Source organism: Nomascus leucogenys, chromosome 13 (genome assembly GCF_006542625.1).
Source record: "Nomascus leucogenys isolate Asia chromosome 13, Asia_NLE_v1, whole genome shotgun sequence".
In the NCBI taxonomy this organism is placed as follows: domain Eukaryota; kingdom Metazoa; phylum Chordata; class Mammalia; order Primates; family Hylobatidae; genus Nomascus; species Nomascus leucogenys.
The window spans coordinates 18,385,579-18,412,986 of NC_044393.1; the positions used below are offsets into that span (position 1 = coordinate 18,385,579).

The following is a 27,408-nucleotide window of genomic DNA, read 5'->3' on the forward strand; positions in this document are numbered from 1 at the left end:
CATTGTGGTTTTGAATTGCATTTCCCTAATGATTAGTGATACTGAGCATTTTTATCATATGCTTTTTGGCCACATGTATGTCTTCTTTTGAGAAGGGTCTGTTCATGTCCTTTACCCACTAAAAAATTGTTTTGTTTTTTGCTTGTTAAGTTCTTTATAGATTCTGGATATTAGATCTTTGTTGGATGCATAGTTTGCAAATATTTTTTCCCATTCTATAGGTTGTCTTTTACTCTGTTGATAGTTTCTTTTCCAGTGCAGAAGCTCTTTAGTTTAATTAGGTCTCACTTGTCAATTTTTGTTTTGGTTGCAATTGCTTGTAGAGTTTTTATCATGAAGTCTTTGCCTGGGCCAATGTCCAGAATGGTATTTTCTAGATTTTCTTCTAGGGTCTTTATAGCTTTAGATTTTACATTTATGTCTCTAATCCATCTTGTGTTGATTTTTGTATACGGTGAAAAGTGGGGGTCCAGTTTCATTCTTCTGCATATGGTTAGCCAGTTATGCCAGTAGCATTTATTGAATAGGAAGTCCTTTTCCCATTGCTTGTTTTTGTCAGCTTTGTTGAAGATCAGATGGTTGTAGGTGTGTAGCTTTATTTCTGGGTTCTCTACTCTGTTTCGTTTGTTAGTGATTCTGATTTTGTACCAGTACCATGCTGTTTTGGTTACTGTAGGCTTATAGTATAGTTTGAAGTCTGGAAGTATAATGCCTCCAGCTTTGGTCTTTTTGCTTAAAATTGTTTTGGCTATCCAGGCCCTTTTTGCTTCCAAATGAATTTTCAAATGGCTTTTTCTGATTCTATGAAAAATGTTGTTGGTAGTTTGTACATAGGAATAACATGGAATCCATAAATTGTTTTGGGCAGTATGATTATTTTAACAATATTGACCCTTCCTATCCATGAGCATAGAATGTTTTTCTGTTTGTGTTGTCTCTGATACAGTGTTTTATAATTCTCATTGTAACAATCTTTCACCTCCCTGGTTAGCTGTATTCCTAGGTATTTTATTCTTATTGTGGCTATTGTGAATGGGATTGCATTCTTGATTTGACTCTCAGCTTGGACATATTTCTGTGCATTTCATACGAGTGAAATGCTGCTAGAAATGCTGATTTTTGTACATTGATTTCGTATCTTGAACCTTTGCTGAAGTGGTTTATCAGATCTAGAAGTTTTGGGCAGAGACTACAGGGTTTTCTAGGCTTATATTGTCTGTCAAACATAGTTTGACTTCCTCTCTTCCTATTTAGATGACTTTTATTTCTTTCTCATGCATGATTGCTCTGGCTAAGACTTCAATACTATATTGAGTAGGAGTGGCAAGAGTGGGCATCCTTGTCTTGTTCCGCTTCTCAAGAGGAATGCTTCCAGCTTTTGTCAATTCAGTGTGATGTTGGCTGTGGGATTGTCAGAGATGACTATTACTATTTTGTGGTATGTACCTTTGATGTCTGGTTTGTTGAGGGTTTTTAACATGAAAAGATGTTAAATTTTATCAAAAGCCTCTTCTGCATCTATTAAGATGATCTTTTTTTTTAAGTTCAGTTTATGTGATGAATCACATGTACTGATTTGCATATGTTGAATCAACCTTGGTTCCCAGGGATAAAGCCTGCTTGATTGTGGTGAATTCATTTTTTTGCAGGGGAGGGGGTGGTGGGCGGGTATTGCAGGGAGCTCCCAACAGGAAACAATGTGGTGGATTAGCTTTTTAATGTACTGCTGGATTTGGTTTGCTAGTATTTTGTTTAGGATTTTTGCATCTATGTTCATCAGTGATATTGGTCTGAAGTTTTCTTTTTCTGTTGTGTCTCTGCCAGGTTTTGATGTCAGAATGATGCTGACTTCATAGAATGAATTAGGGAGGAGTCCCTCCTCCTCAATTTTTTGGAATAATTTCAGTGGGATTGGCACCAGCTCTTCTTTATATGTCTGGTAGAATTTGGCTGTGAATCCATCTGGTCCAGGGCCTTTTCTGGTTGGTAAGTTTTTATTACTGATTAAATTTTGGTACTTGTTATTGGTCTGTTCAATTTCATCCTGGTTTAATCTTGGGAGTTTTTATGATTCCAAGAGGTTATCAATGTTGTGTAGGTTTTCTAGTTTGTGTGCATAGTGGTGTTTGTAATAGTCTCTGATTTTTGTTTGTATTTATATGGGGTCAGTGGTAATATCCCCTTTGTTATTTTTGACTGTGTTTATCTGGATTTTCTCTTTCTTTATTAGTCTAACTAGTGGTCTACCAGTCTTATTTATTCTTCAAAGAACCAACTTTTGGTTTCATGGATCTTTTGTGTGGTTTCCCTTGTCTCCATTTTGTTCAGTTCAGCTCTAATTTTGGTTATTTCTTTTCTTCTACTAGCTTTAGGGTTGGTTTGCTCTTGTTTTTCAAGTTCCTCTAGGTGTGATGTTAGGTTAATTGGAGGTATTTCTAACTTTTTGATGTGGGCATTTAGTGCTATAAACTTTCCTCTCAACACTGCTTTAATTGTGTCCCAGAGATTTTGGTATGTTGTATCTTTGTTCTTATTAGTTTCAAAAGCTTCTTGATTTCTGACTTAAAAAAGTCATTCAGGAATAGGAGCATGTACTAATAAGCACATGTAAGTGTGTGGTTTTGAGAGCTCTTGGTATTGATTTCTATCAATAAAGTATTTTTGGATTAAGATACGTACACTGTTTTTATACATAATGCTGTCACACACTTAGTAGATTACAGTATAGTGTAAACATATCTTTTATATGCACTGAGAAACCAAAATATTTGTTTGACTCACTTTATTAGGGTGGCCTGGAACTGAATCTGTAATATCTTTGAGGTATGCCTGTACTATAATTTTTCCATGTGATTAAATGGAGTTTTCCAGAAGTGAAATGAGTTACCCAAGGCCATGGAGTTAGCAAATGATAAAGATGGTTTTTAAATTTTAATTTTTGTTTTTTAGTATCTGCCTCTGTAAAGATGGTTTTTAAGTTTACATCAGATGAGTGTAAGGCCTGTGATTGTGGCACTAGACAACTGTGAATAGTCAATAGCCTGCTGGCTCCTCCGACTTACCATCTGAATTCTCTGAATGTCTATGTCAGGGTCAAGATGAAGGAAATGGTCTGACATTTTCAGACCATTTCTTTGTTGGTGCAAGTATAGCCTAAACATTATGAAGAGAGAATTGGTAATATTTATGCACAGATTGAATTATGTGTATTTCTACTTTTATTGGCTTTCCCAAGGAATAAATAAATAAATACTCAAGGATTTAGTTATAATTATGTAACTAATAGTGAATTTCTACAATAGAGAAAAACTGGAACCACCAAGCTTGTCAACAACTGGTGATTAATTGGCAGAGTAATCTACCAATCTATGAAATTTTTGAAAATATTTAGGAATACAGGAAAATATTTATTGTAAATGTTAAACTTTAAAATAGTCACAGGATTATCCACTATATAAAAACATATATGTACATAAGAAAAAGTCTACTAGAATATATGCACAAATGTTAGCCTAGGTTGGCAAGATTAACAATTATTTTTAAATTTGTCATTTTCATATTTTTACAAGATTTATGCACTAAGCATGAGTTGCTCTTTTATTAGTACAAGAGCAAAAAATGACATCCTGAAAAGAAACATTTTTCTTTTTTTTTTCCTACGGAGAGAAGTAAATGATATACAGTGATGAGGGGTCCCAGGAAGAGGACAAGGCCAAGAGTATGTTGTAAAGTGGGAAGAGGCAAGGAAATAAAACTAGAGAAGAAAATGTTAGGACAATCTACAGGCTTTGCTTCTCTCCTACTTTCCCACTTTCTCATCCCAACCAAACAACTCTGGGAATATTCCTAGACCCAGTCAAGACTTACTCAGAGCCTCTCACAGTCAGCTCAGCTCCTGAAATTTCCCTTCCCATTATGCCCCTCTGCTAGCACTGTAAGGGTATCTAGAGAGAGTGCTCTTGGTGATGGGAATAAGCCCAAGATGTATCATGGCTCTGAGGCCCAGGAAAAGCTGTGGGCTTCATTCACCATCTGGCATACCTAGCTCTGAATTCACTTCCTTTCAAATCTTGTTTCTACCACTTATTGGCTGTGTGGCCTTGGGCAAGTTGCTTAGCACCTCGATGCTTCAGTTTCTGCATCTGCAAAATATAAATATTTAGCACTAAACTCACTGGGTCATTGAGAGTATTGGTTAATACATGTTAAATATCTGACTCATAGTGAATTTGGTGTTCAACTGGGTGATTCTGAATACTTCAATAAGTGTTTTATTGGTTTATTTAACAAACCATACATAGCACTGCTTATACGCCAGACATTGGGTCTCAGTGTTTAACACAAAATAACTCATGGAATCCTCCCAAAAATCCTATGAAGAAAGTACTGCTATTCTCACTTTAAAAATGAGGAAATTGAGGCACAGAGATGATTAGTGACTTTCCTAGAGTAAGTGGGGGGTAGGATTTGAGTATAGTTTAAGTCTATATATTTAAAATTTACATATTATGTGACATTTTCCAAGCCCTCTTGGAAGAGATCTCTCTTTTCGTCACAAAAGTCACAAGAGATTGCTGATAAGGTGGTGTTAGGCTGATGCTAGCAATGGAGAAGTTAATATAAATATGGATGAGACTTTATGAAGATCCTCACACAATGTTAGAAAAAAATAGATATGTAGATCCTCCTTCCACTCCACAATCACCCAGACTTGTGTCTGAGTGTCCACAATCAGCCAGACTTGTGTGTGTGTTAGGGGAGGAGAGGATTCTGCAGGCCCACAGTGTTCTGTGTCTATATTGCCTGCAGCAAAAAGAAGAAAGTACTCCTTGAATAGGAATTCAGGGACAATGTTCTATATGTACCCAACTTATGGTTTGGAACAGAACTTACAGATCTGCCACAACCAGAAGCATGACTAAGATCTGCATAATTGATTGGTTTTGCTCACCACCTGCTCACTGTGTAGGGGCTCCATGGTTCCTAGAGGCAAAGAAGAAGAGCCACCAGCCAAATAGGTATCAGCACCTCCAACTCCAACATCTTCAAAGGTAGGTGGGGGTCAGCGTCCTGGGGCTGGAAGTGTGAATCTGTAAAAGCTTTCACTTTTGTCTTGCTTGGATGGGTTCCCTGCCCAAATCATGCCCCTGCATCATGCCAACACTATCCCTCTATGGAATAAATTATTGTTTATGTTGTTCAAATGGAGAAACTGAGACAGAGAAAGATAACATGGATAGACATTGTGTGCCTCCATATATGATATCCTGAGAAGGACATAACATCATCTACATGCTATTCCCATTGAGAATACATAACTTATATCTAATCTTAAGAAAATCTCAGATAAACCCCAATTGAGGACTATTCAGTTCAAAGAAAAGGTTGGCTGTATTCTTCCAAAATTTGAATTTCATAAAAGAAAAAGAACATTATTGGGTGAAGTGACAAAATTTAATACTCATGATAGAATAGATAAAAGTATGTTTGATCAAGGTTAAACTTAACAAAGTTGATAACTGTAGTATGATCATGTAAGATAAGGCTCAGGTTGTTAAGAAATACTCATGGAGGAGGCGGCTCCAAGATGGCTGAATAGGAACAGCTCTGGTCTGCAGCTCCCAGCGTGATCAACACAGGAGATTGGGTGATTTCTGCATTTCCAACTGAGGTACCTGGTTCATCTTACTGGGACTTGTTGGACAGTGGGTGCAGCCCACGGAGGGGGAGCTGAAGCAGGGTGGGGTGTCACCTCACCCGGGAAGGGCAAGGGGTCGGGGGATTTCCCTTTACTAGCCAAGGGAAGCCATGACAGATGGCACCTGGAAAATCAGGACACTCCCACCCAAATACTGTGCTTTTCCCAAGGTCTTAACAACCAGCAGACAAAGAGATTCTCTCCCGGGCCTGGCTTGGTGGGTCCCACACCCATGGAGCCTTGCTCATTGCTAGTGCAGCAGTCTGAGATCGAACTGCAAGGTGGCAGCCTGGTTGGGGGAGGGGTGTCCATCATTGCTGAGGCTTGAGTAGGTAAACAAAGTGGCCGGGAAGCTCAAATTAGGCAGAGCTCATCGCAGCTCAGCAAGGCCTAGGCCTCTGTAGTCACCACCTCTGAGGGCAGGGCATATCTAAACAAAAGGCAATAGAGCTGGGTGCGGTGGCTCACGCCTGTACCAGCATTGGGGGGGGGGCGGTCAGGTCAGGAGATCGAGACACCTAGCTAACAGTGAAACCGTCCAAAAAAAAAAAATAGCCACGGGGGGGGCGCCTGTAGTCCAGCTCGGGGCTGAGGGAGGGTGGGGGGCGGAGCTGCGTGGCTGAGATCACGCACGCACTCCAGCTGGCGACAGCGAGCTCTGTCAAAAAAAAAAAAAGGCAATAGACAATTTCTGCAGACCTAAACATCCCTGTCTGACAGCTCTGAAGAGAGCAGTGGTTCTCCCGGCATGGCGTTTGAGCTCTGAGAACAGACAGACTGCCTCCTCAAGTGGGTCCCTGATCCCTGTGTAGCCTAACTGGGAGTCACTTCCCAGTAGGGGCCGACAGACACCTCATATGGCTGAGTGCCCCTCTGGGATGAAGCTTCCAGAGAAGGATCAGGCAGCAATATTTGCTGTTCTGCAGCCTCTGCTGGTGATACCCAGGCAAACAGAGTCTAGAGTGGACATCCAGCAAACTCCAACAGACCTGCAGCTGAGGGACCTGACTATTAGAAGGAAAACTAACAAACAGAAAGGAATAGCATCAACGTCAACAAAAAGGACATCTACACCAAAACCCTATCTATAGGTCACCAACATCAAAGACCAAAGGTAGATAAAACCACAAACATGGGGAGAAACCAGAGCAGAAAATCTTAAAATTCTAAAAACCAGAGTGCCTCTTCTTCTCCAAAGGATTGCAGCTCTCTGGCAGCAACGGAACAAAGCTGGACAGAGAATGACTTTGACAAGTTGACAGAAGTAGGCTTCAGAAGGTCTATAATAACAAACTTCTCTGAGCTAAAGGAGGATGCTTGAACCCATTGCAAGGAAGCTAAAAACCATGAGAAAAAGTTAGATGAATGGCTTACCAGAATAAACAGTGTAGAGAAGACCTTAAACGACCGGATGGAGCTGAAAACCATGGCACGAGAACTTCGTGCTACATGCACAAGCTTCAGTAGCCAATGCAATCAAGTGGAAGAAAGGGTATCAGTGATTGAAGATCAAATTAATGAAATAAAGTGAGAAGAAAAGGTTAGACAAAAAAGAGTAAAAAGAAATGAACAAAGCCTCCAAGAAATATGGGACTATGTGAAAAGATCAAATCTACATTTGATTGGTGTACCTGAAAGTGATGAGGAGAATGGAACCAAGCTGGAAAACACTCTTTAGGATATTACCCAGGAGAATTTCTGCAACCTAGCAAGGCAGGCCAACATTCAAATTCAGGAAATACAGAGAACATCACAAAGACACTCCTCGAGAAGAGCAACCCCAAGACACATAATTGTTAGACTCACTAAAGTTGAAATGAAGGAAAAAATGTTAAGGGCAGCCAGAGAGAAGGATCAGGTTACCCACAAAGGGAAGTCCACCAGACTAACAGCAGATCTCTAGGCAGAAAATCTGCAAGCCAGAAGAGAGTGGGAACCAATAATCGACATTCTTAAAGAAAAGAATTTTCAACCCAGAATCTCATATCCAGCCAAACTAAGCTTCATAAGTTAAGGAGAAATAAAATCCTTTACAGACAAGAAATGCTGAGAGATTTTGTCACCACTAGGCCTATCTTACAAGGGCTCCTGAAGGAAGCACTAAACATAGAAAGAAACAACCGGTACCAACCACTGCAAAAACATGCCAAATTGTAAAGACCATGAATGCTATGAAGAAACTGCATTAATTAAAGGGCAAAATAACCAGCTAACATCATAAAGACAGGATCAAATTCACACAAAACAATATTAACCTTAAATGTAAATGGGCTAAATGCCCCAATTAAAAGATGAAGACTGGCAAATTGGATAAAGAGTTAGGACCCATCAGTGTGCTGTATTCAGGAGACCCATCTCATGTGCAGAGACACACATAGGCTCAAAATAAAGAGATGGAGGAAGATCTACTAAGCAAATGGAAAGCAAAAAAAAAGCAGGGGTGGCAATTCTAGTCTCTGATAAAACAGACTTTAAATCAACAAAGATCAAAAGAGACAAAGAAGGCCATTACATAATGGTAAAGGGCTCAATTCAACAAGAAGAGCTAACTATCCTAAATATATATGCACCCAATACAGGAGTACCCAGATTCATAAAGCAAGTCCTTAGAGACCTACAAAGAGACTTAGACTCCCACACAATAATAATGGGAGACTTTAACACCCCACTGTCAATATTACACAGATCAACGAGACAGAAGGTTAACAAGGATATCCAGGACTTGAACTCAGCTCTGCACCAAGCAGACCTAATAGACATCTACAAAACTCTCCACCCCAAATCAACAGAATATACATTCTTCTCAGCACCACATCACACTTATTCTAAAATTGACCACATAATTGGAAGTAAAGCACTCCTCAGCAAGTGTAAAAGAACAGAAATCACAACAAACTGTCTCTCAGACCACAGTGCAATCAAATTAGAACTCAAGATTAAGAAACTCACTCAAAACCACACAATTACATGGAAACTGAACAACCTGCTCCTGAAAGACTACTGGGTAAATAACAAAATGAAGGCAGAAATAAAGATGTTCTTTGAAACCAATGAGAACAAAGACACAACATACCAGAAACTCTGGGACACATTTAAAGCAGTGCATAGAGGGAAATTTATAGCACTAAATGCCCACAAGAGAAAGCAGGAAAGGTCTAAAATCAACACCCTAACATCACAATTAAAATAAGTAGAGAAGCAAGAGCAAACAAATTCAAAAGCTAGCAGAAGGCAAGAAATAACTAAGATCAGAGAAGAACTGAAAGAGTTAGAGACACAAAAAACACTTCAAGAAATCAATAAATCCAGGAGCTGGTTTTTTGAAAAGATTAACAAAATTGATAGACTACTAGCATTGTGACTAATAAAGAAAAAAAGAGAGAAGAATCAAATAGATGCAATAAAAAATGATAAAAAGGGGATATCACCACCAATCCCACAGAAATACAAACTACCATCAGAGAATACCAGAAACACCTCTATGCAAATAAACTAGAAAATGTAGAAGAAATGGATAAATTCCTAGACACAAACACCCTCCCAAGTCTAAACCAGGAAGAAGTTGAATCTCTGAATATACCAATAACAGGCTCTGAAACTGAGGCAATAATAGCCTACCAACCAAAAAAAGTCTAGGACCAGACAGATTCACAACCAAATTCTACCAGAGGTACAAAGTGGAGCTGGTACCATTCCTTCTGAAATTTATTCCAATCAATAGAAAAAGAGGGAATCCTCCTTAACTCATTTTATGAGGCCAGCATCATCCTGATACCAAAGCCTGGCAGAGACACTACAATAAAAGATAATTTTAGACCAATATCCCTGATGAACATTGATGCAAAAATCCTCAATAAAACACTGGCAAACTGAATCCAGCAGCACATCAAAAAGCTTATCCACCATGATCAAGTCAGCTTCATCCCTGGGATGCAAGGCTGGTTCACCATTCACAAATCAATAAATGTAATCCATCACATAAACAGAACCAACAATAAAAATCACATGATTATTTCAACAGATGTAGAAAAGGCCTTCGACAAAATTCAACAGCCCTTCATGCTAAAAAGTCTCAACTAGGTATTGATGGAACGTATCTCAAAATAGTAAGAGCTATTTATGACAAACCCACAGCGAATATCATACTGAATGGGCAAAAACTGGAAACATTCTCTTTGAAAACTGGCACAAGACAGGGATGCCCTCTCTCACCACTCCTATTCAACATAATGTTGGAAGTTCTGGCCAGGGCAATCAGGCAAGAGAAAGAAATAAAGGGTATTAAATTAGGAAAAGAGGAAGTAAAATTGTCCCTGTTTGCAGATGAAATGATTGTATACTTAGAAAACCCTATCGTCTCAGCCCAAAATCTCCTTAAGCTGATAAGCAACTTCAGCAAAGTCTCAGGATACAAAATCAATGTGCAGAAATCACAAGCATTCCTATACACCAATAACAGACAAACAGAGAGCCAAATCATGAGTGAATTCCCATTCACAATTGCTACCAAGAGAATAAAATACCTAGGAATCCAACTTCCAAGGGATGTGAAGGACCTCTTCAAGGAGAACTACAAACCACTGCTCAATGAAATAAAAGAGGATACAAAAAAATAGAAGAACATTCCATGCCCATGGATAGGAAGAATCAACATCGTGAAAATGGCCATACTGCCCAAGGTGATTTATAGATTCAATGCCATCCCCATCAAGCTACCAATGACTTTCTTCACAGAATTGGAAAAAACTACTTTAAAGTTCATATGGAACCAAAAAAGAGCCTGCATTGCCAAGTCAATCCTAAGCAAAAAGAACAAAGCTGGAGGCATCACACTACCTGACTTCAAACTATACTATAAGGCTGCAGTAACTAAAACAGCATGGTACTGGTACCAAAAAAGATATATAGACCAATGGAACAGAACAGAGGGCTCAGAAATAACACCACACACCTACAACCATCTGATCTTTGACAAACCTGACAAAAACAAGAAATGGGGAAAGGATTCCCTATTTAATAAATGGTGCTGGGAAAACTGGCTAGCCATATGCAGAAAGCTGAAACTGGATCCCTTCCTTACACCTTATACAAAAATTAATTCAAGATGGATTAAAGACTTAAATGTTAGACCTAAAACCATAAAAACCCTAGAAGAAAACCTAGGCAATACCATTCAGGACATAGGCATGGGCAAGGACTTCATGACTAAAACACCAAAAGCAATGGCAACGAAAGCCAAATAGACAAATGGGATCTAATTAATCTAAAGAGCTTCTGCACGGCAAAGGAAACAACCATCAGAGTGAACAGGCAACCTACAGAATGGAAGAAAATTTTGCAATCTACCCATCTGACAAAGGGCTAATATCCAGAATCTACAAAGAACTCAAACAAATTTACAAGAAAAAAACAACCCCATCAAAAAGTGGGCAAAGGATATGAACAGACACTTCTCAAAAAAAAGACATTTATGCAGCCAACAGATACATGAAAAAATGCTCATCATGACTGGTCATCAGGGAAATGCAAATCAAAACCACAATGAGATACCATCTCACGCTACTTAGAATGGAGATCACTAAAATGTCAGGAAACAACAGGTGCTGGAGAAGATGAGGAGAAATAGGAACAGTTTTACACCGTTGGGGGGACTGTAAACTAGTTCAACCATTGTGGAAGACAGTGTGGTGATTCCTCAAGATTCTAGAACTAGAAATACCATTTGACCCAGCAATCCCATTACCGGGTATATACCCAAAGGATTATAAATCATGCTGCTATAAAGACACATGCACACGTATGTTTATTGTGGATGGGAGGCAGGACTAGATTTTAGCTCGACTTGACAGACAGAGCAGTGTGCAGAGGCTTCCATCCTGAATTTTAGCTCCAGAACGACTGCAGGAATAAATCAGGAATCCCGAGAGGACCCACAGAACCTCTGAAGGAAGCGGACTGCTCCTGCAGGACCCAAGAGACACCCCAAATACGGTGATTGCCCAAACTGTGGAAGTGGAAAAGAGTGATCCTCTGTCCCTGAACACACATCCCCACTGGGGAAATTGAAGGTCTAGTTTGCGGAAGAAGATTCCAACCTTACCTGAAGCTGAATCAATTTAGAGAGCTGAGTGAAATACAGGGGTACAGGAAGCAGCAGAAGGCCCTGGGAACTCACTGGGTCCCCAAGCAGGCCATTCCTGCCTGGCACCGCAGGGATCCTGTGGGAGGGTGGCCAAAGGCATGGGGAAAATGCCACAGGGAGAAGGAAGTCACCAGTTGAACTTTGTAACAATTTGAACTGGCTGAGAAGCCTTCCGGCTAGAGCTTGAGGGAGGGCGCGAATCTGGTGTGCAGACTCTACAGGTGGAGAAAGAACTAAAGCCCTTTTCTTTTGCAGCTGGGAGGCACGTAGCCTGGGGCAAGTTCTCAGTCTTGCTTGCCGACTGCCTGAAAACAGACTGGGTGCTGTTGGAGGGGGCACAGTGGGAGTGAGATCAGCCCTTCGGTTTGCATGGGAGTTGAGTAAGGCCTGTGACTGCCAGCTTTCCCCCACTTCCATGACAACCTGTATGACTCAGCAGAGGCAGCCATAATTCTTCTTGGTACCCAACTCCATTTACCTGGGAACCTCAACCCAATCCCCTACAGCAGCCTCAGCAAGACCCACCCAAGGAAAGTCTGAGCTCAGACATGCTTAACCCTGATGGTTCTTCCCTACCCATCCTGGTAGCTGAAGACAAAGGGCACATACTCTTGGGAGTTATAGGGCCCCACTCACCACCAGTTCCTCTTCATACTACCACAGCTGATTCTCTCTGGAAAGTGCCACTTCCCAGCAGGAGGCCAACCAGCATGAAAATAGAGCATTAAACCACCAAAGCTAAGAACGCTTACAGAGTCCATTTTACCCCTCTGCCACCTCCACCAGAACAGGCGCTGGTATCCACAGCTAAGAGACCAATAGACGGTTCACATCACAGGACTCTGTGCAGACAACTCCCAGTACCAGCCCAGAGCCTGGTAGACTTGCTGGGTGGCTATTCCCAGAAGAGAGATAACAATCACTATAGCTCAGCTCTCAGGAAGCCATATCCATAAGAAAAGGGGTAGAGTACTACATCAAGGGAACACCTGGAGGGACAAAAGAATCGGAACAATAGCTTTCAGCCCTAGGCCCTCCTTCTGGCAGAGCCTACCCAAGTGTGAAGGAACCAGAAAACCAACTCTGGTAATATGATGAAGAAAGGCTCTTTAACACCCCCGCCCCCAAAATCACACTAGCTCACCAGCAATGGATCCAAATCAAGAAGAAATCCCTGATTTACCTGAAAAAGAATTCAGGAGGTTAGTTATCAAGCTAATCAGAAAGGTACCAGAGAAAGGTGAAACCTGATGCAAGGAAATAAAAAAAAAAAAGAAACAAGAAGTGAAAGGAGAAATATTCAAGGAAATAGAAAGCATAAAGAAAAAACAATAAAAACTTCAGCAAACATTGGACACACTTATAGAAATGCAAAATGTTCCGGAAAGTCTCAGCAATAGAATTGAACAAGTAGAATAAAGAAATTCAGAGCTTGAAGACAAGGTTTAATTAACCCAATCCAACAAAGACAAAGAAAAAAGAATAAGAAAATATGAACAAAGGCTCCAAGAAATCTGGGATTATGTTAAACAACCAAACCTAAAATAATCAGTGTTCCTGAAGAAGAAGAGAAATCTGTTTGGAAAATATATTTGGGGGAATAATTGAGGAAAACTTCCCCAGCCTTGCTAGAGACCTGGACATCCAAATACAAGAAGCAGAAAGAACACCTGGGAAATTAATCACAGAAAGATCATTGCCTAGGCACATTGTCATCAGGTTATCTAAAGTTAAGGTGAAGGAAAGAATCTTAAGAGCTGTGAGACAAAAGCACCAGGTAGCCTATATAAGAAAACCTATCAGATTAACAGGAGATTTCTCAGTAGAAACCCTACAAGCTAGAAGGGATTGGGGCCCTATCTTCAGCCTCCTCAAATGAAACAATTATCAGCCAAGAATTTTGTATCCAGTGAAACTAAGCATCATATATGAAGGAAAGATAGTCTTTTTCAGACAAACAAATGCTGAGAGAATTCGCCTCTATCAAACTACCACTACAAGAACTGCTAAAAGGAGCTCTAAGTCTTGAAACAAATTCTGGAAACACATGTAAATGGCCTAAATGCTCTACTCAAAAGATACAGAACTGCAGCATGGAAAAAAAAAAAATTCACCAACCAACTCTCTGATGCCTTCAAGAGACTCACCTAACACGTAAGGATTCATAACAAATTAAAGGGGTGGAAAGGGCATTTCATGCAAATGAACACCAAAAGCGAGCAGCGGTAGCTATTCTTATATCAGACAAAACAAACTTTAAAGCAATGACAGTTAAAAAAGACAAAGAGGGACATTATATAATGGTAAAAGACCTTGTCCAACAGGAAAAATCACAATCCTAAACAAATATGCACATAACACTGGAGCTCCCAAATTTATAAGACAATTACTAATAGACATAAGAAATGAGATAGACAGCAACACAAAATAGTGGGGGATTTCAATACTCCACCGAAAGCACGAGACAGATCATCAAGACAGAAAGTTGACAAACAATGGATTAAAACTATACCTTGGAACAAATGGACTTAACAGATATATACAGAACATTCTATCCAACAACCAGAGAATATGCATTCTATTCAACAGTGCATGGAACTTTCTGCAAGATAGATCATATGATAGGCCACAAAACGAGCCTCAATAAACTTAAGAAAATTGGTCCAGGCATGGTGGCTCATGCCTGTAATCCCAGCACTTTGGGAGGCTGAGGTGGGTGGATCACCTGAGGTCAGGAGTTCAAGACCAGCCTGGCCAACATGGTGAGACTCCATCTCTACTAAAAATACAAAAGTTAGCCAGGAATGGCAGCACATGCCTGTAGTCCCAGCTACTCGGGAGGCTGAGGCATGATAAGTACTTGAACCTCAGAGCCAGAGGTTGCAGTGAATCAAGATTGCACCACTGCATTCCAGCCTAGGTGACAGAGCGAGACTGTTTCCAAAAATTAAAAATTAAAAAAAATAAATTTAAGAAAATTGAAATTATATCAAGCACTCTCTCATACCACAGTGGAATAAAACTGGGAATCAATTCCAAAAAGAGCTACAAAACCATGCAAATATATGGAAATTAAATAACCTGCTCCTGAATGATCATTGGGTCAAAAATGAAATCAAGATGGAAATTAAAACATTATTCGAACTTAACAATAGTAGTGACACAACCTATCAAAACCTCTGGGATAAAGCAAAGGTGGTGCTAACAGGAAAGCCCATACCCCTAAATGCCTACATCAAAAAGACTGAAAGAGCACAAATTGACATGCTAATGTCACACCTCAAGGGACTAGAGAAACAAGAACAAACCAAATCCAAACCCAGCAGAAGAAACCTCAGAAATAACACCACACATCTACAACCATCTGATCTTTGACAAACCTGAAAAAAAGCAAGCAATGGGGAAAGGATTCCCTATTTAATAAATGGTGCTGGGAAAACTGGCTAGCCATATGCAGAAAGTTGAAACTGGATCCTTTCCTTAACTTTATACAAAAATCAACTCAAGATGGATTAAAGACTTAAACACAAGACCTAAAACCATAAAAACCCTTGAAGAAAACGTAGGCAGTACCATTCAGGACATAGGGATGAGCAAAGGCTTCATGATTTTGTGGCACATAAACACCATGGAATACTATGCAGCCACAAAAAAGGATGAGTTCATGTCCTTTGTAGGGATATGGATGAAGCTGGAAACCATCATTCTCAGCAAACTAACACAAGAACAGAAAACCAAACACTGCATATTCTCATAAGTGGAAGTTGAACAATGAGAACACATGGACATGGAGGGCGGGCATCACACACTGGGCCTGTCGGCGGGGGGGTGGGGGGCTGGGGGAGGGTTAGCATTAGGAGAAATACCTAATGTAGATGATGGGTTGATGGGTATGGCAAATCACCATGGCACGTGTATACCTATATAACAAACCTGCACGTTCTGCACATGTACTCCAGAACTTAAAGTGTGATAAAAAAAAAATAACCAAGATCAGAGCAGAATTAAATGAAATTGGAACAAAAAAATACAAAAGATAAATGAAACAAAAAGCTGGTTCTTTGAAAAGATAAATAAAATTGATATACTATTAGCAAGATTAACCAAGAAAATAAGAGAGAAAATCCAAATAAACTCATTAAGAAATGAAACGGGAGATATTACAACTGACACCACAGAAATACAAACGATCATGTAAGGCTATTATGAACACCTTTACACACATGCACTAGAAAACCTAGAAGAGATGGATAAATTCCTGGAAAAATACAACCCTCCTAACTTGAATCAGGAAGAATTAGATACCCTGAACAGACCAATAACAAGCAGAGAGATTGAAGATATTAGTCAAAGGGCACAAAATTTCAGTTATACAAGATGGATACATCTCAGAGACTTGTTGTATAGCATAGTGCCCATAGTTAGCAATACTGTATTGCAAACTTAAAAATTTGAGATGATAGGTCTTACTTTTATTGCACACACACACACCAAATAATAAGTAAAAAGGCCTGTGGAAACTATTGGAGGCGATGGATATGTTTATGGCCTAGATTGTGATGATGATTACATGGATGTATACTTGTCTTCAAACTCATTGTAGTTGTATACATTAAATATGTCCTATAAATAGCTTTTTATATGTCAGTTATATCTTAATAGTTTTTTAAAAGTCATTATATAACAGCAAGCTTATTTAATTTCGTTTTATAAAAAATCTATATCTATGCACACATGAAAGATAGAATATTATACATCAATATAGTGGAATTACTAAAAATATTTTCACATTCTTTTATGCGCTTTATGTTTTAAGAATTTTGTAAGCTATTTAACACTTAACATTAGCTTACTGTTGGGCAAAATTATCTAACACAAAGCTTATTAATAATAAAGTGTTGAATAGCTCATGTAATATATATAATACTGTACTGAAAATAGAAAACATTAAAGAGAAAAGCATGGGTGGAAGGAGGAACAATTCTCATTCATGTGCAGGAGAATAGTATACTTGTTCATGGCTGCTTTAGTTTTATGATTTCAACGGTGAAACCACTGCAGACAACCTAAATGTTCATTTTCTTTTTTTCATTATACTTTAAGTTTTAGGGTACATGTGCACAACATGCAGGTTAGTTACACATGTATACATGTGCCATGTTGGTGTGCTGCACCCAGTAACTCGTCATTTAACATTAGGTATATCTCCCAATGCTATCCCTCCCCCCTCCAACCACCCCACAAAAGACCCCGGAGTGTGATGTTCCCCTTCCTGTGTCCATGAGTTCTCACTGTTCAATTCCCACCTATGAGTGAGAACATGCGCTGTTTGGTTTTTTGTCCTTGCAATAGTTTACTAAGAATGATGTTTTCCAGTTTCATCCATGTCCCTACAAAGGATATGAACTCATCATTTTTTATGGCTGCATAGTATTCCATGGTGCATATGTGCCACATTTTCTTAATCCAGTCTATCGTTGTTGGACATTTGGGTTGGTTCCAACTCTTTGCTATTGTGAATAGTGCCGCAATAAACATACGTGTGCATGTGTCTTTATAGCAGCATGATTTATAGTCCTTCGGGTATATACCCAGTAATGGGATGGCTGGGTCAAATGGTATTTCTAGTTCTAGATCCCTGAGGAATCGCCACACTGACTTCCACAATGGTTGAACTAGTTTACAGTCCCACCAACAGTGTAAAAGTGTTCCTATTTCTCCACATCCTCTCCAGCACCTGTTGTTTCCTGACTTTTGAATGATGGCCATTCTAATTGGTGTGAGATGGTATCTCACTGTGGTTTTGATTTGCATTTCTCTGATGGCCAATGATGATGAGCATTTTTTCATGTGTTTTTTGGCTGCATAAATGTCTTCTTTTGAGAAGTGTCTGTTCATGTCCTTCACCCACTTTTTGATGGGGTTGCTTTTTTCTTGTGAATTTGTTTGAGTTCATTGTAGATTCTGGATATTAGCCCTTTGTCAGATAAGTAGGTTGCAAAAATTTTCTCCCATTCTGTAGGTTGCCTGTTCACTCTGATGGTAGTTTCTTTTGCTGTGCAGAAGCTCTTTAGTTTAATTAGATCCCATTTGTCAATTTTGGCTTTTGTTGCCATTGCTTTTGGTGTTTTAGACATGAAGTCCTTGCCCACGCCTATGTCCTGAATGGTATTGCGTAGGTTTTCTTGTAGGGTTTTTATGGTTTTAGGTCTGACATTTAAGTCTTTAATCCATCTTGAATTAATTTTTGTATAAGGTGTAAGGAAGGGATCCAGTTTCAGCTTTCTACATATGGCTAGCCAGTTTTCCCAGCACCATTTATTAAATAGGGAATCCTTTCCCCATTTCTTGTTTTTGTCAGGTTTGTCAAAGATCAGATAGTTGTAGATATGTGCCATCATTTCTGAGGACTCTGTTCTGTTCCATTGATCTATGTCTCTGTTGTTGTACCAGTACCATGCTGTTTTGGTTACTGTAGCCTTATAGTATAGTTTGAAGTCAGGTAGTGTGATGCCTCCAGCTTTGTTCTTTTCGCTTAGGATTGACTTGGCAATGCGGGCTCTTTTTTGGTTCCATGTGAACTTTAAAGTAGTTTTTTCCAATTCTGTGAAGAAAGTCATTGGTAGCTTGATGGGGATGGCATTGAATCTATAAATTACCTTAGGCAGTATGGCCATTTTCACGATACTGATTCTTCCTACCCATGAGCATGGAATGTTCTTCCATTTGTTTGTATCCTCTTTTATTTCATTGAGCAGTGGTTTGTAGTTCTCCTTGAAGAGGTCCTTCACATCCCTTGGAAGTTGGATTCCTTGGTATTTTATTCTTTTTGAAGCAATTGTGAATGGGAATTCACTCATGATTTGGCTCTCTGTTTGTCTGTTATTGGTGTATAAGAATGCTTGTGATTTTTGCACATTGATTTTGTATCCTGAGACTTTGCTGCAGTTGCCTATCAGCTTAAGGAGCTTTTGGGCTGAGACAATGGGGTTTTCTAGATATACAATCATGTCATCTGCAAACAGGGACAATTTGACTTCCTCTTTTCCTAACTGAATATCATTTATTTCCTTCTCCTGCCTGATTGCCCTGGCCAGAACTTCCAACACTATGTTGAATAGGAGTGGTGAGAGAGGGCATTCCTGTCTTGTGCCAGTTTTCAAAGGGAATGCTTCCAGTTTTTGCCCCTTCAGTATGATATTGGCTGTGTGTTTGTCATAGATAGCTCTTATTATTTTGAGATACATCCCATCAATACCTAATTTATTGAGAGTTTTCAGCATGGAAGGTTGTTAATTTTGTCAAAGGCCTTTTCTGCATCCATTGAAATAATCATATGGTTTTTGTCATTGGTTCTGTTTATATGCTGGATTATGTTTATTGATTTGCATATGTTGAACCAGCCTTGCATCCCAGGGATGAAGCCCACTTGATCACAGTGGATAAGCTTTTTGATATGCTGCTGGATTTGGTTTGCCAGTATTTTATTGAGGATTTTTGCATTGATGTTCATCAGGGATATTGGTCTAAAATTATCTTTTATTGTAGTGTCTCTGCCAGGCTTTGGTATCAGGATGATGCTGGCCTCATAAAATGGGTTAGGGAGGATTCCCTCTTTTTCTATTGATTGGAATAATTTCAGAAGGAATGGTACCAGCTCCTCCTTGTACCTCTGGTAGAATTTGGCTGTGAATCCATCTGGTCCTAGACTTTTTTTGGTTGGTAGGCTATTAATTATTGCCTCAATTTCAGAGCCTGTTATTGATCTATTCAGAGATTCAACTTCTTCCTGGTTTAGTCTTGGGAGGGTGTATGTGTCTAGGAATTTATCCATTTCTTCTAGATTTTCTAGTTTATTTGTGTAGAGGTATTTATAGTATTCTCTTATAGTAGTTTGTATTTCTGTGGGATCGGTGGTGATATCCCCTTTATTATTTTTTATTGCATCTATTTGATTCTTCTCTCTTTTCTTCTTTATTAGTCTTGCTAGTGGTCTATCAATTTTGTTGATCTTTTCAAAAAACCAGCTCCTGGATTCATTGATTTTTTGAAAGGTTTTTTGTGTCTCTATTTGCTTCAGTTCTTTTGTGATCTTAGTTATTTCTTGCCTTTTGCTAGCTTTTGAATGTGTTTGCTCTTGCTTCTCTAGTTCTTTTAATTGTGATGTTAGGGTGTCAGTTTTAGATCTTTCCTGCTTTCTCTTGTGGGCATTTAGTGCCATAAATTTCCCTCTACACAGTGGTTTGGATGTGTCCCAGAGATTCTGGTATGTTGTGTCTTTGTTCTCATTGGTTTCAAGGAACATCTTTATTTCTGCCTTCATTTCGTTATGTACCCAGTAGTCATTCAGGAGCAGGTTGTTCAGTTTCCATGTAGTTGAGTGGTTTTGAGTGAGTTTCTTAATCCTGAGTTCTAGTTTGATTGCACTGTGGTCTGAGAGATAGTTTGTTATAATTTCTGTTCTTTTACATTTGCTGAGGAGTGCTTTACTTCCAACTATGTGGTCAATTTTGGATAAGTGCGGTGTGGTGCTGAGAAGAATGTATATTCTGTTGATTTGGGGTGGAGAGTTCTGTAGATGTCTATTAGGTCTCTTGCTGCAGAGCTCAGTTCAATTCTGGTATCCTTTTTAACTTTCTGTTCATTGATCTGTCTAATGTTGAGTGGGTGTTAAGTTCCATTTCCTGAGTTCTAGTTTGATTGCACTGTGGCTGAGAGATAGTTTGTTATAATTTCTGTTCTTTTACATTTGCTGAGGAGTGCTTTACTTCCAACTATGTGGTCAATTTTGGAATAAGTGCGGTGTGGTGCTGAGAAGAATGTATATTCTGTTGATTTGGGGTGGAGAGTTCTGTAGATGTCTATTAGGTCCTCTTGCTGCAGAGCTCAGTTCAATTCCTGGGTATCCTTTTTAACTTTCTGTCTCATTGATCTGTGTAATGTTGACAGTGGGGTGTTAAAGTCTCCCATTACTATTGTGTGGGAGTCTAAGTCTCTTTGTAGGTCTCTAAGGACTTGCTTTATGAATCTAGGTGCTCCTGTATTGGGTGCATATATATTTAGGATAGTTAGCTCTTCTTGTTGAATTGATCCCTTTACCATTATGTAATGGCCTTCTTAGTCTCTTTTGATCTTTGTTGGTTTAAAGTCTGTTTTATCAGAGACTAGGATTGCAACCCCTGCCTTTTTTTGTTTTCTATTTGCTTGGTAGATCTTCCTCCATCTCTTTATTTTGAGCCTATGTGTGTCTCTGCACGTGAGATGGGTTTCCTGAATACAGCACACTGATGCGTAGTGACTCTTTACCCAATTTGCTAGTCTGTGTCTTTTAATTGGAGAATTTAGCCCATTTACATTTAAGGTTAATATTGTTTTGTGTGAATTTGATCCTGTCATTATGATGTTAACTGGTTATTTTGCTCGTTAGTTGATGCAGTTTCTTCCTAGTCTTGATGGTCTTTACAATTTGGCATGTTTTTGCAGGGGCTGGTAGTCGTTGTTCCTTTCCATGTTTAGTGCTTCCTTCAGGAGCTCTTTTAGGGCAGGCCTGCTGGTGACAAAATCTCTCAGCATTTGCTTGTCTGTAAAGGATTTTATTTATCCTTCACTTATGAAGCTTAGTTTGGCTGGATATGAAATTCTGGGTTGAAAATTCTTTTCTTTAAGGATGTTGAATATTGGCCCCCACTCTCTTCTGGCTTGTAGAGTTTCTGCAGAGAGATCAGCTGTTAGTCTGATGGGCTTCCCTTTGTGAGTAACCCGACCTTTCTCTCTGGCTGCCCTTAACATTTTTTCCTTGATTTCAACTTTGGTGAATCTGGCAATTATGTGTCTTGGAGTTGCTCTTCTCAAGGAGTATCTTTGTGGCATTCTCTGTATTTCCTGAATTTGAATGTTGGCCTGCCTTGCTAGATTGGGGAAGTTCTCCTGGATAATATCCTGCAGAGTGTTTTCCAACTTGGTTCCATTCTCCTCATCACTTTCAGGTACACCAATCAGACGTAGATTTGGTCTATTCACATAGTCCCATATTTCTTGGAGGCTTTGTTCATTTCTTTTTATTCTTTTTTCTCTAAACTTCTCTTCTCACTTCATTTCATTTATTTGATCTTCCATCACTGATACCCTTTCTTCCAGTTGATCGAATCGGCTACTGAGGCTTGTGCATTCATCACGTAGTTCTCATGCCTTGGTTTTCAGCTCCATCCAAATTCCTTTAAGGACTTCTCTGCATTGGTTATTCTAGTTAGCCATTCGTCTAATTTTTTTTCAAGGTTTTTAACTTCTTTGCCATGGGTTCGAACTTCCTCCTTTAGCTCAGAGTAGTTTGATGGTCTGAAGCCTTCTCTCAGCTCATCAAAGTCATTCTCTGTCCAGCTTTGTTCCATTGCTGGTGAGAAGCTGTGTTCCTTTGGAGGAGGACAGGCACTCTGATTTTTAGAGTTTCCAGTTTTTCTGCTCTGTTTTATCCCCATCTTTGTGGTTTTATCTACCTTTGGTCTTTGATGATGGTGATGTACACATGGGGTTTTGGTGTGGATGTCCTTTCTGTTTGTTAGTTTTCCTTCTAACAGTCAGGACCCTCAGCTGCAGGTCTGTTGGAGTTTGCTGGAGGTCCACTCCAGACCCTGTTTGCCTGGGTATCAGCAGTGGAGGCTGCACAACAGCAGATATTGGTGAACAGCAAATGTTGCTGCCTCATCATTCCTCTGGAAGTTTTGTCTCAGAGGAGTACTTGGCCATGTGAGGTGTCAGTCTGCCCTACTGTGGGGTGCCTCCCAGTTAGGCTACTTGGGGGTCAGGGACCCACTTAGGAGGCAGTCTGTTTGTTCTCAGATCTCCAGCTGCGTGCTGTGAGAACCACTACTCTCTTCAAAGCTGTCAGACAGGGACATTTAAGTCTGCAGAGGATTCTCCTGCCTTTTGTTTGGCAATGCCCTGCCCCCAGAGGTGGAGTCTACAGAGGCAGGCAAGGCCTCCTTGAGCTGCGGTAGGCTCCACCCAGTTCAAATTTCCCGGCTGCTTTGTTCACCTACTCAAGCCTCCACAATGGTGGGCGCCTCTCCCCCAGGCTCGCTGCCGCCTTTCAGTTTGATCTCAGACTGCTGTGCTAGCAATGAGTGAGGCTCTGTGGGCATAGGACCCTCTGAGCCAGGTGCAGGATATAATCTCCTGGTGTGCCGTTTGCTAATACCGTTAGAAAAGCACAGTATTAGGATGGGAGTGACCCAATTTTCCAGGTGCCGTCTGTCACCCCTTTCTTTGACTAGGAAAGGGAATTCCCTGACCCCTTGCACTTCCCAGGTGAGGCAATGCCTTATCCTGCTTTGGCTCACACTTGGTGTGCTGCACCCACTGTCCTGCACCCACTTTCTGACACTCCCCAGTGAGATGAACCTGGTACGTCAGCTGGAAATGCAGAAATCACCCGTCTTCTCCATCGCTCACACTGGGAGCTGTAGACTGGAGCTGTTCCTATTTGGCCCCTAAATGTTCATTTTCATGAAAATGAATAAATATTGTGTGACATAGTCACAGAATGGAATATTATGCAACAACAAAAACAAACAAACAAACAAACAAAAAAACCAAAAGAAAACCTCCAGAATGGTTGATGGGTACTTAAAGTACAATTTCTACTGGATGTGTATTGCTTTTGCACCATCATAAAGTTGAAAAGTTGTATGTCAAACCATCATAAGTTAAGGACCCTCTCTCTATATATGGTGTATAATAGTGCCTGGCACATAGTAGGTGTTCAATTAATGTTGAATACATTTTCAAAAAGAATTTTGTTCAAATACTACATGTTCTCACTTATAAATGGGAGCTAAATGATGAGAACTCATGAATACAAAGAAGGAACAACCGACACTGGGGTCTACTTGAGGGTGAAGGGTGGAAGGAGGGAGACGAGCAGAAAAGATGACTGTTGGATACTGGGCTTAATACCTCGGTGATGAAATAATCTGTACAACAAACTCTCATGACACAAGTTTTCCTGTGTAACAAACCTTCACATATACCCCAAACCTAAAATAAAAGATTAAAAAAAAATTTTTTTGTAAGCTGAATTTGAATTATGTTTTAATCAAAATAAGGCAACATATTACATTTTTTTCCAGCAAAAGGAAAGCATGAGGTGTGAGATGGAGAGATTCCTTTTAGCAAAGCCAACGCTCAGCTTAGGTGTGCCAGTTGTTGGGTAGGCAGAGGCCTAAGGGGAATAGTGAGAAGATAAAGAATGAAGAAATTCGACAAGCACTTTCTCTTGCTTCACACCTCTCTTTCCCTATTTATATGTCTTGATCTCTAGCAGTGACTGGGAAGAAAAATAATCCTTCCGACAACATATATTCAGAGACATATGGCCAGCCTCATGAAGCTCTGGATACCCATGCTCATGACATTCTTCTGTATGGTGCTACTGTCTGTGCTGGGAGAAATGAGGAAGAAAAGATATGACAGTAGGTGGTGAGGCTGGATTAGGAGCCACAGGAGGGGGATGAGCTTGTTTCTGAACAAGGGAGGGGGTTTCATGTCTGCTGTATCTGACTCAGGACCCACCTTCATAGTATTACCCATCAGAGAATCAGACAATTTTGTATGCACAGAGATTCAAGAAATCCCTAAGCTGAGGTCCTTCAATGCTTCCTCTTTTAACCTTTAAAATAGCAATATCTGTCTATATCTCTTTCCATCTCTCTCTCTCTCTCTCTATATATATATATATATTTATATGTATACAAACATATGTATGTGTATATATACCACAAGCTATAAGCATAAAAATATTTTCCAATGTTAGGCTGTCTTTGAGGGTGAGATGTCAGTATAGAGCTAATCGTGTAGCTCTATACTGGTATCCCTGTGCCCTAGCTGCATATACTTTGTCATATGAGTACCAAATGGGCATTTCTTAGTACATACCCTTAGTTTCAGTGGCAAGGCTTTCAGAATGTGAAAAATTAGGAAAGAAGCTTGAGATCGGTTCTTAGTGGGGCAATCTTGGGGGTCATATGATGAGAAAATGGGCTGAATGGAGGGGCTAAGAAAACTGAGAGACCTCAGAATTTGAAGAGAGGCTGAGTTATTAACCACAGAGTCAGCAAGTAGGGAAAGAAAAAGGGAGAGAATCTGTTTCTTACTTGACCTGGCCTAGCTTCCCACACTGTGACATAGGCATTTCAATAAGGCTACAAGATATGCCAGGCCCTGAGATCTCCTGTTATGTAAATGCAGATTTTATAGGAGGTTATGTGAATGCTGGGGGTTGACTGAGTTGTATCGTTGGGATGCTCAGAGAGGATCCAGAGGCCTGCAACACTGGTGAAGCCTGCAGAGGTCGAGAAGGAAAAGAGGTCAGTGAAGATGCAATGGGGTCAGTGAAGGTATAATGACAGGAATTTGAGGAGGCTCATGAAGGCAATTCCCTTAAAAGGCAAATAGGTATCTTGGTTGGGATTTGGGGCCCAGATTCCAGGAGGAACTGTTAAACGTATGAAGGGCCTTTCTTTTCGCTCTTGGCTGAAACGTACTATCAACCTTTGACCATCTCATCTCAATTTCAGGGAAGGAATTGTTGCTTGAAGAATGCTGGGGAAAGCCAAATGTCAAAGAATGTACCAATAAGTGTTCTAAAGCCTTTAGATGTGAAGACAAAAATTATACATGCTGCTGGACCTATTGTGGAAACATCTGCTGGATAAACGTCGTGAGTTGGGAGATGTTTGCTTGGGTGTATATCTTCACTGATTATCATTCCCTCCTCAGAGGCTGTTATTCCTAAACAGAAGACTGAGGTACCCCAAATTCTAGGTACAAAAATAACAGAAGACAATGTCCCTTTAACTTGGAAAGCAATTCACTGGCGAGTAAATCAAGACACCAGCTTAGACCCCATTGATTCTTTCATTAGATAATCAATATCTGTCTGTGTTGTCTTCTTTGTATTACACCATAGTTTGCTATTTTTCCTAAATTTGTCCAGATTTCTAACCACTGCTTCCATAGTCAGACTTTCCCATGGGCCATTTGGCTCAGCCAGGCCCAGAGTCTCCACCTTTTTTTGTTCAGTAGACCAATACCTCACCTACTCAGAAGCGGACAACTCCTGTTGTTATGTTAAAGTATTCTTGTCCCATTGTCTGGTGAACATGGATATTATTAAGCAGGAGGAATGAATGCTTGTTTCTCAGAGTTCTCTAGCCTCTAAAAATCTAACCTTTTTGTTTTACAGGAAACCAGTGAAGATTACTAAAACCGTAGCTTCCCACCAGGCTGCCACCTGTGTGGGCTGGGAAATGTTTAACAGGTCTCATAGTAGCACCCTGTGGCTACTTTTAGGAACACCAGTCTATTTTTACTGAGAACTGGACAACAGCAAACACTTGAAAAATAAACTTATTTACCAGTAGTGGCCTTGCCTTTTTTCAGCTCATCCCACCATCCATGAGTACCCTTATTACAAATCCCCAGTATTGTTCCTCACCTACATTGCAGACTAGCTTCCAACTTTTGCCGTCCCATCTGATAAGCTTAGAACTGATAAGCTAATTTCATGGGCTTCACAGAACAGAATTTCATTTCTGTCCCATTTTTAATGTGGGGAATTTTCAGTAGCACATTCACTCACTTGTTTAGAGAACAGGTGTCTGGTAATTGGTTTCTTATAGGGATATGGATAAACAATTCTAAAACTACTTTCCATATATACAAGTTTAAACAAATAAGCAAATAACTGGAAGATAATTTGAGTAAGGTTTCTAATTGTCAGAAGAAAGAAATTACAAATAGGCTGACCTCAGCAGCCCCAGGCTCCAGGTCTGCCTAGCAGACTTGATCTCTGGGTCTGCTCTAGTGCCAGGTCAACCTTAGCGGCCCCAGTGGCAGACAGGCCCCAGCAGTCCTAGCTTCAGGCTAGCCCCAACAGAGTCATGATCCAAGCCCATCCCAGAGCCAGGCAGATCCCAAGGCCCTAAGCTCTGGACCTTCTCCAGCACTGGGCTCACCCTCATAGCTTCAGGCTTCAAGTCTACCTCAGCACCAGGTTGATTCCCACAGCCCTACTCCTCAGACCAGCACATGCAGACTCAGCCTCCAGGCCAGGCCCTACAAATACAAGATCCAGGGCCATGCAGTACTAAGCCAATCCCCGTGGCCACAGGCTTCCCACCCATTCCAGTGCCAGATCAGCATCCCTGGCCTTATACACCAGGAAGATACCCACAGACACAGGCTCAGTCCTGCACAGTGCCAAGCCAGTCTCCATAGCACCGCCCTCCATTTGACTGAAGGTCCAAGAGTCTTAGTAGACTCCAGAGCTGGACCAGCCTTCTTGGCTCTAGGCTCCAGGACAGCTCCAGTGACTCTAGGCACCAGGTCAGTGCCCATGATCTGAGGCTCCAGACCAGCCCTTGTGGACCAAACTCCACACTAGCCCCAGTACCAGGTTGGCTGTAGGCTCCAGGCCAGTCCATGTGCATCCGAGGTCCAGTGAACCCAGAGTCCAGGCCTGATACAGCAGATCCAGGGTCCAGGCCCACCCCAGTAGAACTCAGTTCTAGGC

General features: G+C 40.4%; 1 protein-coding gene across 2 annotated transcripts; it reads left to right on the plus strand.

Annotated features, from left to right (window-relative positions):
* Positions 1–1,893: 1,893 nt before the first annotated feature.
* On the plus strand, positions 1,894–26,256 carry WFDC11 (WAP four-disulfide core domain 11). 2 transcript variants are annotated; one of them, XM_012511775.2, is made up of 5 exons: positions 1,894–1,982; positions 4,970–5,051; positions 24,157–24,307; positions 25,412–25,554; positions 26,080–26,256. In XM_012511775.2, exons 3-5 carry the CDS (start codon positions 24,208–24,210, stop codon positions 26,098–26,100), a joined length of 264 nt encoding a protein of 87 aa, XP_012367229.1. In that variant the 5' UTR covers positions 1,894–1,982; positions 4,970–5,051; positions 24,157–24,207; the 3' UTR covers positions 26,101–26,256. The 2 variants fall into 2 exon arrangements, with proteins under 2 accessions (XP_012367229.1, XP_003253697.1); XM_003253649.2 differs by having other exon boundaries at positions 1,925–1,986.
* Positions 26,257–27,408: the final 1,152 nt, after the last annotated feature.